Genomic DNA, 13,611 nt, shown 5'->3' with positions numbered 1-13,611 from the left:
TTCAAAGCTAATGCTAGGTCTCACAATACAATGAAATAGAAAAATCAATAATTACATATGAACTCCTTAAATAAGAAAGAAAAACTCCAAACACATGAAAAGAATAACACCCATACGTAGATAGTGAGGGAAGTCATGCTCTTAACATCCTACACAAGAGCTCTGGGCAATGAGCTAACTCAGAATCATTTTTAATCTACGATTATAATCCAAATGAAAGAATCCAGGAGATTTTTAAAAAATCTGCACTAGGGCATACATGCATATATTTTGTTGAGAAACATGTAATAATTCCTTAAAAATACAAAACAAGCTTACATACCATCTGTCCTACTTTTTGTCCATTTCTACTATGTCAAACATCTCCAAAATTTCATTTATATTTTTTAATTTATTCTTTTTTCAATGCTTTTCAGGACTCCATCTACGAGAACTAAGAGAGATTTTAATTTGTGTACAAAAATTCACTGTTTATTGACTCAATTAAAGGGCATGAATATAAAAAATGTACAAACAATTTGAGATTGAGGGAGTAGCACATAAGACATGCATTATTTAGTATACATAATTAACCTCAAGAAGTACAGACAGAAACATCTTACTTTTCTATTGAGTTTACCTGATTGAATGAGGTTAAAAAATCTGTAAGCTTGTAGACTTTCCTAATTCCTCGCACAGAGATCCATCGCATGCCAGCCACTGCCTTTGCTCTTAATGAACTTTGCGCTGTTCATAGAGGTCCAAACCAGCCCAACTGCAAACCCGCTCAATTTCTGATTCGCTGATCCAAGATTCATCCACATCGAGGGCATAACGTAATCCTGCAAACAGCATTCCAAGACAGAAGAAAAAATTATGTTCAAAGCGATTAATATTGAAAAGCACAGGAGTATTAACTGCAGCATCGTTTGATAACTATAGCCTTTTATCTTCACTTCCGGATTTTCGGCAAACACAAAATTATTGTTAAAATCCACCTACTCTCCACCTACTTCACCCACTTAAACCTACTCCACTAAACCTAACCCACTACACCACTACCACCTCACCTACTCCACTAAACCGAACCCACTACACCACTACCACCTCCACTTCACCTACTCCTTACCTACTACATACTCACCCTCTTCTATATATAGGAATCATGAATCATTGTAATAGATATCAATATAAATCAATCAATAATACAATTCTCTATTTCTCTTTATACATTAAATTTCTACATGGTATCAGAGCAAGGTTAAGCACTTAGTATTTTTCGTTTCACCGGCGGGCGGCAACCTCGCCTTGGCCGCCCGCCGGACCTCAACCTATTCCGCTTATTTTCTACACATACCTTCCCATCACTGCCTAAATCCTCTCTCTTGAGGCCAATGTGAATTCCTCTTCTTCATAATCTGCACTAACTGTGGCATCTTTTCCTGGGGCAAACTCTGCAACCCAACACTCAATCTATGCTTCTCCTCCATGCTCATTTGCCTCTTGTTAGGATCCTTCGCCTTCGGCTTTGGTTTGGGCTTCGCCACAGCCTTGAGCTTCACTGCAGCTTTCAGCTTCACGGCAGCCTTCGGTTTCACAGCAGCTTTTGTCTTAGCCGGAGCCTTCTTTTCCTTTTTCGCTTTTACAGCCTTCGGCTTTGCAGCAGCCTTCGGCTTTGCTTCCCTCTGGTGGCTCCCCAGGTTCCACCTGAGCTGCATGATTCATTTATAGCTGCAATTGATAAGGGAAGTATTAGAACAATGCCCAATAGAAGTATGCCAGCTGCTCCTTACCCTACTCCTGGAGCACTATTAATAGGTGATGCTTTCAACATGCGTCATCCTTTAACTGGTGGAGGAATGACTGGAGCCCTGTATAAGGTGTTTTGTGCATCTCCTGATCAAGCAAGGAAGGAAATGCGTGAAGCATGTTTTGATTATTTGAGCCTTGGAGGTGTGTGTTCAACAGGACCAGTGGCTTTACTCTCTGGTCTAAATCCTAGCCCATTGAGCTTGATACTCCATTTCTTTGCTATAGCCATATATGGTGTTGGCCGTCTCTTGCTACCATTTCCTTCCCCTAAGCGCCTGTGGATAGCAGCTAGATTATTTTTGGGTGCATCGGCTATCATTTTTCCCCTCTTTCTCTCACATGGGCTTGTCCCCTCTCTCTCCTCCGTTTGATTTCAAAATCCATTATTTTTATTTATTTTCTCCAAACCACTTTCCTTATTTCCCCCATCTTTCATTTTGATTTCAAATATATTTTTATTATTTCTTTCTTTATTTTTCTTTCACATTATTTTTTAATCTTTTTCAAATTCCATTCATACCATATAGCTTTGCACACCAAACCATCTTTTATTCATCTCAGGGATCAACCCCGATCACAATTTTAACCAAAAAAAAAAAAAAAAAACAACCACAACAACACAAACCACAACACCACAAGATTTGTTTTCTTTTCTGCAGACGGCCACCCACCGACCTCACTTTTTCGCCTATTCCGCCGGTCTTTTCTTCTTGCCTCCGTCCTGGGCGGCCCTTGACGGTGTTGCCTCCGTGTTTCCCACTCCACTGGGCACGATCACTCCACCCTGCTCCTCCACTACAGCATATGGCGGACCTCCAAATCGGAACATAACGGTGGCCTTCCGCTTCAGCTCCTTATTTTCCGCCTTTAGCACACTTATCTCTGCTCGCGCATCCTTATACATGCGTTGGAGCAGAGCCAGTTGGGCGTTTAACTGCTGCACCTCATTTGTCCTACTCTGCAGCCGGTGCGACAAGTTTGTGACCGCAGTCATAGTTTCAACACAGGACTTCAATGTATACTGATTAGCTTCAATATCCGTTTGCACTGCCATTTTTTGCTCCACCGACCGCATCGGAAAGTTCAACGGAGCAAAACCAGAGGTGTTTGGTTGAGGTTCACAGGCCACCGCACCAGTTATTTCTCTTGTTGACTCGTTGAGGTCGGGAAAGAGAGCAGACCACGGGAAAAAGAGGCTATGTTCTGGGTAGCTGAACGGGAAGAAGAAGCCATGTTTTTGGGTTGCTGAGTGTTTCAGAGAAGGGTTGGTTACAGAATGTTACAGAGAACGAAGAGGTTTCAACTGGTTTGTTATGCTTCCAAGCCTCAGACTTCGCTCTGGTTTATAAAGACAGAGACGACGAGGCCGACACGCGCTCTGTCAATCACGTGCATCGCCGCGTGTCAGGCGCCCCTTTTGATGGCTTGACGCTTTCTGTCGGGCACGTCTTTTGATGAAGTGGGCGCGCCTTTTGATGGCACGCCTTTTTATGGATTGGGCACACCTTTTGATGGCACGCCTTTTGAAAGATTGGGCACACCTTTTGAGGGTGCGACTTTTTAAGGGTCCGACAAGACTCTGTAAACTGTCCCGACATTGATTCCGGTTAGCTCCTTCATGGGTCCGACAAGACTCTGTAAACTGTCCCGACATTGATTCCGGTTAGTTTCTACAAGGGTCCAGCAAGACTCCGTAAACTGTCACCACAACTGTCACAACATTGTCTGCTACAACGGTCCGACATGACCCCATAAACTGTCTTCTACATCGGTCTGACACCGCCATCCAGTGTCCTCTACACCGTTATGACACCACCATACGGTGTCCTCTACATGGTTATGACACCCCCATACAGTGTCCTCTACAACGTTATGACACCACCATCCAGTGTCTTCACCAATGGTTTGACACGACCATACAGTGTCTCTTATCCTCTTTTATTTTTATGTATTTTCTTGTTTTGTTACTCTCTCCAAACTCAAGTTGGTTAGTTCCTATCCCCCTTGAGTTTGCGGGGGGCTGTTAAAATCCACCTACTCTCCACCTACTTCACCCACTTAAACCTACTCCACTAAACCTAACCCACTACACCACTACCACCTCACCTACTCCACTAAACCTAACCCACTACACCACTACCACCTCCACTTCACCTACTCCTTACCTACTACACACTCACCCTCTTCTATATATAGGAATCATGAATCATTGTAATAGATATCAATATAAATCAATCAATAATACAATTCTCTATTTCTCTTTATACATTAAATTTCTACAATTATGCTTTTCACAACATGATGTTATATCATTAGCATGATCAACTGATGTATTATAGAATAAACACAAGTAAAAAAGAACAACTACAACAATTGAATATAAAGAAAACACTCTATGTAATTGATTAATAATTCATCAAAAAGCTAATTTCTCCCAAGACTTACATTGATATTTATACTAAGAGTAAATTACACTTTACTCTCTTTAAGTTTGGTCACTTTCATATTTTAGCCCTTAAAGTTCGATTTTTTCAACTTTAACCATTCAATTTTTCAAGTTTTTCCCAGTTTATTCTTAAAACTAACTTACGTTCAAAATTAGACAAAAAATGCCACAATAACTGTCACATAACATAAACAAATATATTATTATATTGAAGTTTAAATTTATGTCAGAATAATAAAATATTTTTATGCTACATGATTCTCAATGTGTCATTTTGTGTCTAATTTTTAACAAAAATTAACTTTAGGAGTAAAATGGAAAAAAAAAAAAAAACTTTAAACATGAAGGGCCAAAGTAGAAAAAAATAAACTTTAAGGGCCAAAGTAAGAAAGTGACTAAATATAATGGGGGCAAAGTGTAATTTACACTTATACTAAACTAATTCTTGTTATTCATGAATATCTTAAAAAGAATGATAATTCTTGTAGAAAAAGAAACACAAAATAGAAAAACTAAATCAACACAATTTAGGAAACCTAATAATTCTAGAATATTCTATACGAAAATAAAAAATTCCTAATCAATTATCAATTTAAAAATAAAAATGTAATATTCTTAAACCCTCGCCAGCATCAGCAAGGGACCAAGAAGCAAAAACCAAAATTAAAACTTGTATGCACATTCCAAAAGTCATCTTAAACAGAAGAAACCAACAGCTGAATAGAACAAGATTAACCAACCTGCTCTGTGATATCCAAGTAACCTGAAAAGATGTGAATTGGCCCCCCAATAGCTAGTAGCACGAAGAAAGAATATATTTGCTAAAACATAGGCAAAAAAAAAAAAAAAAAAAACATGAATTCTGCAAATGATGAACACAGCCTCCTCCTATACATGGGAGAAAACTTATATTTAGGAGTACACCATACATGATCTCTCTCTCTCTCTCTCACACACACACACACACACAAACACACACACACCTGCTATCTTTACAAAAATACAAACATGTGAGTTTCATATTGAGTCATTGAATGCCTATCATGACTGCCAGAACACATAAGGATCATTACTATACAATGTGCGATCCTGAATCTCTAAGTTAGCCACATGATAATTAATGAGTTGGGCTTGGATAACTTTACACAGCACAAGTCCAGATGAAAGCATCCACCATCCACTTTCATCCCTGCAACCAGGATCACCAGCATGTACACATGAAAGCAATATCAAATTATGACAGTTAACAGCAACCAGTATCACTACTACATCAAATATTATTGGCAATGAATGACATTTGCCCTTGCAGAGAATATAAGCTCCTTACATGCTAAAATTCCAGGACTGAAAGTTTTGATGCTTTTTATTTGATGAGGACTGAATTTTATAATGAACAAATCCACATATGAAAGCAACTACCTGCCACAACAAAGGATATAGCTGAGAATTCAAAACAAAGTATATACACAAGTATTAAGCTCCATTCAGTGAAAAGTGTTAAAATTGATGTATTATTGATTGATATATGTTGTATTTACAATGAGTCCTATATATAGAAGATTAAAGGAGGTAGGTATGTAGTAGGTGGAGTAGGTGAAGTGGGTGGAGTAGGTGTAGTGGTAGGTTTTGGTACATTTTAACAGCCCCCCGCAAACTCAAGGGGGATAGGAACTAACCAACTTGAGTTTGGAGAGACTAACAAAACAAGAAAATAGACGAATACATAAAATAAAAGAGGATAGGAGACACTGTATGGTCGTGTCAGACCGTTGTAGAAGACTGGATGGTTATGGCAGACCGATGTAGACGACAGTTTATGGGGTCATGTCGGACCGTTGTAGCAGACAATGTTGTGACAGTTGTTGTGACAGTTTACGGAGTCTTGCTGGACCCTTGTAGAAACTAACCGGAATCAATGTCGGGACAGGTTACAGAGTCTTGTCAGACCCATGAAGGAGCTAACCGGAATCAATGTCGGGACAGTTTACAGAGTCTTGTCGGACCCTTAAAAAGTCGCACCCTCAAAAGGTGTGCCCAATCTTTCAAAAGGCGTGCCATCAAAAGGCGTGCTCAATCCATAAAAAGGCGTGCCATCAAAAAGCGCGCCCATGTTGTCGTCTAGCGCCGAGCGGCGCATGATACGCGTGTCTGCCTCTTCATCATGGTCTTTATAAACCGAAGCGGAGGCTGAGGCTTGGAAGCATAACAAACCAGTTGAAACCTCTTCGTTCTCTGAGAGCTTGTCGCTAAGAGCTGCAAATCTTGAAACACTCTGTAAACACTCTGTAACCAACCCTTCTCTGAAACACTCAGCAACCCATAACATGGCATCTTCTTCCCGTTCAGCTACCCAGAACATGGCCTCTTCTTCCCGTGGTCTGCTCACTCTCTTTCCCGACCTCAACGAGTCAACAAGAGAGATAACTGGTGCGGGGGCCTGTGAACCGCAACCAAACACCTCTGGTTTTGCTCCGTTGAACTTTCCTATGCGGTCGGTGGAGCAAAAAATGGCGGTGCAAACTGATATTGAGGCCAATCAGTATACTTTGAAGTCATGTGTGGAGACCATGACGGCGGTCACAAATTTGTCGCACCGGCTGCAGAGTAGGACAAATGAGGTGCAGCAGTTAAACGCCCAACTGGCTCTGCTCCAACGCATGTATAAGGATGCGCGAGCAGAGATAAGTGTGCTAAAGGCGGAAAATAAGGAGCTGAAGCGGAAGGCCACCGTGATGTTCCGATTTGGAGGTCCACCATATGCTGTAGTGGAGGAGCAGGGTGGAGTGATCGTGCCCAGTGGAGTGGGAAACACAGAGGTAACACCGTCAAGGGCCGCCTAGGACGGAGGCAAGAAGAAAAGACCGGCGGAATAGGCGAAGAAGTGAGGTCGGTGTGTGGCCGTCTGCAGAAAAGAAAACAAATCTGTTGTTGTAGTGGGTGTTGGATTTGCGTTTTTTTTTTTTTTTTTTGTATGCTGTGGAGAACTGTGATCAGGGTTGATCCCTAATATAAATAAAACAAAGTTGTTGTGCAAATCTGTATTTTTTTTTTTTTTTTTTTTTTTTTTTGTTAAAATAAAAAAAGAAAGATAAAATAAAATAAAGAAAGTGGAGCAACGAGAGTGGACAGCTGGCCCATTACTTTGGTGAAAACCAAAAGAGCAGAAGAGCACCATTGCGGTGGTTGTGTGATATAGTTTTGATATTGCAGTGAGTGGGATGCAAAAGGTGAAGATTGGTTTAAAAATAAAAAAAGGGTATAGGTATGTGCAAAAGGTGGTGGATGATGGGTTGGAAACTGGTCAGAGAGAGAGAGATTGGGGTACATGATGATGATGATAATAATAAAAAATTGGTTTTGTGTAATGTGGCTGTATTAAAAAAATGAGAGGTGATTGTGGGAGTGGCTGAAGTCAAAAGTCAATGGAGCAAGTAGATCTCGATGAAGCCGAACCAAACCTTGATGTTGAGAGCCAAACAAGACCTTGATATAGCCGAAGGTGTAGATCTCAACGGAGTCGGCGTAGATTTCGTGTGCTTTGATCTTGCGATCCAAGCCAAGACGAACTCGATCTGACCAGATCTGGAAGGACGGTGGTTGATGGGGGGAAGAAGTCGCGATGGTCGATCTGAGCTCGTCGGGAGGCGTGGTGGCTCGCAACGGGAGCTCGGCGGAGGTGTGGAAGCTCTCCGGCCAGATGACGTTGGTGAACCGATTCAATATCTCAAACAGACCAGCTGTTAGTGCCACGAGAAACAAGCAAGAGACCACCCAGACTCACTCAAGAGGCTCTGCACCGTTTGCAGCTGGAGGTTTTCAGCAAAGCCAAATATAGCAGCGAAGGTGAAATGTCGAGGGCATCACAGGAATGTAGTATTTGTCTGGAGAGTTTCATGGAGGGAGACGAGCTAATATGTTTGCCGTGTACGCATAGATTCCACTTGGGCTGCTTGGATCCTTGGGTTCGGACTTGTGGGGATTGCCCCTACTGTCGAAGAGTTATAGTTGCAACCAGTCATATAGAGTGATGATGAGACAATTGTGATGAGTTTGAGTGCGTGTCAGTGTTGCCAGGGCATACACAAGATGTTGAAATGGTCCGGTGGCATCCGTCAATGGATGTGTTGGTCTCGTGTAGCTATGACAACACCATCAAGGATTGAGCAGAAGAGTTCTCCGGTGACTGAGCGAGAGCAGCATGGCGGAGTTCTCCGGCGAGCTCGGTGGCGGCAGAAACAAAGGGGCAGCAACAAAATTGGACTGTCTGATCATGAATCAACGCAGATCGTCAAGTGAGTATGTGTAGAAAATTCTAGCGGACTAGGTTGAGGTCCGGCGGGCGGCTAAGGTGAGGTTGCCGCCCGCCGGGGAAGCGAAAATATTAGGTTCTAAACCTGCTCTGATACCATGTTAAAATTGATGTATTATTGATTGATATATGTTGTATTTACAATGAGTCCTATATATAGAAGATTCAAGGAGGTAGGTATGTAGTAGGTGGAGTAGTAGGTGGAGTGGGTGGAGTAGGTGTAGTGGTAGATTTTGGTACATTTTAACAAAAAGGATAATAGAACCACGAGAAAATCAAGTCAGGTATAGCATCGAACTTTAGTAGATGCCACCCCCTATGAAAAATTATTAGATACTTCTGGAGTACTGTGTGGCATTGTCTACATGGTTACTTCCAGCCATTGAAAAACCACAACACACTAAGAGCATCTTTATCAAACTAGTTATTTTCATTATTTAGCTAAAATATCAAGTAAATCACTAAATTTCACTTCTATCAAACTAATTAAAATTGGCTCAACAAATGTACAAATATTAAAAAAATATTCCTTTTCATATTTTGAAATTAATTGTGATGAGTTTGTAAAAAATAATTCTAAATTAAAATTAATAAAAATAATATTTAAATAATATAGAAAAAGAATAGAGAGTTTGTTGGACAAAGTATTTAAAAAGGTGTATAAATCAAAATATAACAAAATTTTAACTAGTTTGATAGAGATGCCCTAAGTGGGTCATGTTTTGTTTCCTAAACTACCTACCAAAGGTGAGTCAGCATGTGTGATTGGTTTGGAGCACCATGTAGGCAATGCTGCATGGTGCTCCGGGACTAATGAAAAATTACACCCACCTGTAGATGTAAGTATATGAACTCGATACTCAAACTACGTAACCAGAGCTTTTACCACAACGGCAAGGGAAATAATAACAGGTAAAAAAAAAAAAACAAAAAGCAAATAAGCACATCCAAAAAACACACCAATGGTGATCACCCCATAAACTAATGATAATAGAATACATGATTATTAATGGAGAGGATCATGATATACTGATTTTTTTCTTTCCATTGATGCAGACAAGTAACTTATGATTATGGCAGATCTTATACCACAAGAACTTGAATACAAAGTTCCAAGTATATTTCCAACACCGAGTAATAAAATGTAGGATAAATTACACTTTTAACCCTTATAGTTTGACCCAAATTTCACTTTCATCCCTGTTGTTTCAATTTAAACAATTTGGACCTATACATTAAGTCCAGTTTCAATTTGGTCATTCCATTCAAATTTGACATTAAAATTAACAATTTTGTAACAAGTGTCAATCGCTTGAGGTGTACCCTTAGAAAAAATTGATGGAAATTTGAACGGAATAACCAAATTGAAACTAGACTTAAAAGTGTAGGAACCAAGGTGAAAATTGAGTCAAACTATAGGCGTGAAAAGTGTATTTTACCCTAAAAGTATGCATCATGCCTACTTTAAGACAAAGAAACTTCGAACACCCTTCCAACAACAGAAGCTCAAGCATTATCGTGCCTCCATTCGCCTTTTGAATAACACGACTTGAGGTTTAATAGCGCTGAGAGAGAGAGAGAGAGAGAGAGAGGAATTATTTTCACAACCTGGAATTTTGAATAACAAAGTTTAGAACTGTATTTTATTAAACTAATGCCAAATCAATCTTACTTGATTTTGGGAGTACAATAGTTTCTGCATTAACTGTCGAGTAGAAGTATAGTAAATTGACAAAAAAGGTCATAACTTGTCATTATCCACATATTTGAAATACTATATTGAATCATAAATGGCTAAACCCACAGCCAGCCTTCTCACTTAAGTGGGCCTCAACATGTGAGACAGAGGGTTGTAGATACAGCCCAAGGGCCTATGGATATAGCCCCGCCCTAAGGCTGTGTTTGGATTTTGGATTTGATTAGGGATTACAAATGCCCTACTCAAATCCATGATCCAAACACAGCTTAAAGAAATTTGTAACATCACAATTATATACATTCGGATTATGGATGAGACACTGTCCAAGTAGTGTTTTGTTGTCTATGTTCTTACATTCAATCAATTCCCTATTTTGACAAATATTGAGCCAGGATAGAGAACAACTTACGACATTTATCAAGGATGTGATATTCCATAGAGCATATACACGAGCAAGACCTGCTGATCGCCTGGGTCCATGACTAAATAAAGCATTGATTCCAGCTGGGAATGGAAGCAATATGCCAAGAGGAAGGATAAACAAAAACAAGAAGAAATCCAACAGCGAAATAGAGTATAGCTGAAGCAAAGTAAGCAAAACTAAGCTAAAATCTCCTAAGAGTAGTATAGAGATGACCAAACCGACAAGATCCTGCAACAATGTAAAAGTATATCTCAGAGAGTGAGAGAGAAGCATTTTGAAGTTTCAAGAGATACTGATAGATTAACATCATAAAAACATCAAAATTACCTGATGACCAATAGGTTTAGTATTATGAAGTATAAAAGAAAGAGGACAACATAGAGTCTTCTTCTCTTCAAGTGTTTGCAAGATCTTAATTTGTAAAATTCCTCCACCTATACTATTATGTGTCAATAGATGTTCACAGGCGCTTGAATCATCCACTGTTTTCCTCCAATCATTATTAATTAAACTGCGTATCAGATAGGAAAATAAAATCAAGCTATTATGCCATTCCATCTAATTGGTTCTAGAGGAACTATTTAACCAAATGGACAAATAAATGAGAAAATCACATGCAAATTACCATGACTGTTGCTCAGCTAATGAAGTTACGTTTGGCTCTTCAACTGATGGTTGCGTACTTTCATCTTCAACAGAATGTACAGTGAGTCCAAACTGGCGATAACCACAAGCAACGGGCTGAAAGCAAGCCAGATCAACATGTACACCATAGGGACTTAAAGTAGGATTTGCATGTGTTTCAAGCCAGTTCATTATTAAACAAAAACTTGTTCTTAAATGTCCACGGCGAACTAAACGCAACTGAGCATTTAGACCAGCCACTAATCGATACCAGATAGTAGGAGGGACAGCCTGCAATATGCAAAAATAACAGTCAACATCACTTTACTAGAAGAGATTGGAATGAGATGTTATGCTGGTAAAATAATTCATATGAAAAAAATAATCTTGAACATTCCATTATCTTTATCAATAACAAATAGCAGACCTGACTCATGAGGCTAGTGAGGATATTGTCACTGTGAAGAGAGAAAGGAGCCATGAAACTTCCATCTCCTCCAAACAACAAAGACATTGGAAATCTTTGCTGAAGGCGAGGAGGAAGGTCAGCTCTTTTTTCATCTCCACCGAGGAAAAAATCCACATATCCAAGCATTAGATCAGAAGTTGCAGCTACCTGCAGTAAACAGAATAGATGTTAATTCTAAAAGTGGTTAACCACAATTGATATCAAACAAATTGTAACAATACGTTAGGTAAATATACAATGTCAGTGAAAAAATTTCATCATTGATTAACCAAGCATGTGTCATTGCAGCATTCTGGGAACAGGAAAACGAATCTTGCTTACCAATCTCAGCTTATGAAAACTAGTTTTAAGTAAGGTGAAATGCGCACTGTGAAACGGAAAATGTCCCATTATCTGGGCACAATTGTCCTATTTTGCTCACCATGAAATGGGAAACGGATTGTGTTTCCCACAGAACTTGTTTCCAACTATCTGAGCACTGTAATACAAATGTTACTCCGTAACACAGCTTTCAAAAGATATTTAAACAAATGCTACCCTTGAGTAAATGGCATCAACCCTTTTGCCAAGAACTTTCTTTGTCCATGCAACCCAACACTTTCAATCTTCATGTCTCTCACACAAGCTCTAAATCTTCAAATCTTTTTCGATGCAAGTTCCAATTTTTCTCTATCTGTTTATAAGATGCCTATATATATTGATATGTTGTCTCAAGAAACATGTTAATGTATATATTTAATGTCGCAATTCATGCATTGGGGTTGATTGAATTTCTGTATTTTTCACTCAGTTTCTTTTTTGTTTTAATGTTCATTGACCTTATTACTGGTTTTGCTTTATGGTGATTTCTTTTTGGCTTAATAAAACACCAAGTAATTTATTATCACTTCAATATACTGCAAATACCAGTGACATCTCAACTTTTGATCAAATTAGAAAATCCAAAACTATAAATAATCCTCAATGCAACATTAACATTAATGATCATGCATTTTTTACAAATATTCCACATTAACATCCCGCAGAAATAAGAAAGTCAAATAACAAAGTGACATTCATTGACTTTGGCATTTGTAAGAGATTTTCTAACGGAAAGACTCCTTCAGAAAAGCGAAGGGTAGAAAAAAAAAATAAAATAAAAAATACTCCAACAAAAGTATATGTACCTCTTACACCAATTATTCCTCAACTACTATAGTTAAACCCCATGACCTAACAAACTCAATTATAAATCCATATTAAAGATAGTTGAGCATGCATTTAGAGTAGAATTTGGAAGATTACCTTGAGCCCTTCATAGAGAGCACGTGAACGACAAGAGCGCAAGCAAGCATGATCATATTCTGATCGAACAAATTCACGTAGTTGTTGTATTTTGTTTTTGCGGCGCCACTGCAACCATGACCATGCAAGTGGATATGCAAGAATCGAAAGAATGCTGTAGACTGAACCTTCCCACCACTGATAAGCAGCTAATGCATTGATCTCATCCACAAATGTGTTGAATGCATCCTCATATCTGCCACATCAGCGAACTATTTAGAACAATTCATAGGGTTTATTAAAGACAGAAAGCTTTTTCTTGTGCTTTGTGTGCCACAACCTGCACTTTTTCTTTCCTCTAATTTATTCTTACCACTTGTAACCATTTATGAGAGAGAGAGAGAGAGAGAGAGAGCTTACACAATTTCTATTACTTGTTCTGGAGGAGAGTAAGGGAGATGCCATGGTTCACTGAAAGTGTTAGGCCCCATAAAATACATTCTGTGCACATGAGTTTGGGATTCCTCAGTTCTACTAGTTTCCATTACCTAAAGAACATAGAATATCATATTCAGAATAATCCTAA

The 13,611-nt window shown here is 39.1% G+C and overlaps 1 protein-coding gene and 1 long non-coding RNA gene across 3 annotated transcripts in view; both read right to left on the bottom strand.

The window, feature by feature from the left end:
* Window positions 1-449: 449 nt before the first annotated feature.
* On the bottom strand, window positions 450-2,397 carry LOC145806307 (uncharacterized). Its single transcript, XR_014349252.1, has 2 exons — window positions 1,337-2,397; window positions 450-821 (listed from the first exon to the last, which is right to left on the bottom strand). It is a non-coding gene; the product is annotated as an uncharacterized LOC145806307 (long non-coding RNA).
* Window positions 2,398-5,106: 2,709 nt separating this feature from the next.
* LOC114320967 (uncharacterized) overlaps window positions 5,107-13,611 on the bottom strand; it is a 30,747-nt gene continuing 22,242 nt past the window's right edge. The window contains exons 15-22 of one of the 2 annotated variants that reach the window (XM_028268076.2): window positions 13,446-13,573; window positions 13,047-13,281; window positions 11,721-11,909; window positions 11,295-11,584; window positions 10,997-11,180; window positions 10,655-10,897; window positions 5,565-5,656; window positions 5,107-5,426 (exon numbers count right to left, since the gene is read on the bottom strand). In XM_028268076.2, coding sequence (XP_028123877.2) covers window positions 5,279-5,426; window positions 5,565-5,656; window positions 10,655-10,897; window positions 10,997-11,180; window positions 11,295-11,584; window positions 11,721-11,909; window positions 13,047-13,281; window positions 13,446-13,573 — 1,509 coding nt within the window. In that variant the 3' untranslated portion in view covers window positions 5,107-5,278. Of the gene's footprint in view, window positions 5,427-5,564; window positions 5,657-10,009; window positions 10,112-10,654; window positions 10,898-10,996; window positions 11,181-11,294; window positions 11,585-11,720; window positions 11,910-13,046; window positions 13,282-13,445; window positions 13,574-13,611 lie in introns of those variants that run through there. The other variant, XR_014349251.1, reaches the window with a different exon arrangement.

This window comes from Camellia sinensis, chromosome 13 (genome assembly GCF_055761805.1).
Source record: "Camellia sinensis isolate YWXY chromosome 13, ASM5576180v1, whole genome shotgun sequence".
Classification (NCBI taxonomy): Eukaryota; Viridiplantae; Streptophyta; class Magnoliopsida; order Ericales; family Theaceae; genus Camellia; species Camellia sinensis.
This window is presented reverse-complemented; position numbering and strand designations above follow the sequence as displayed.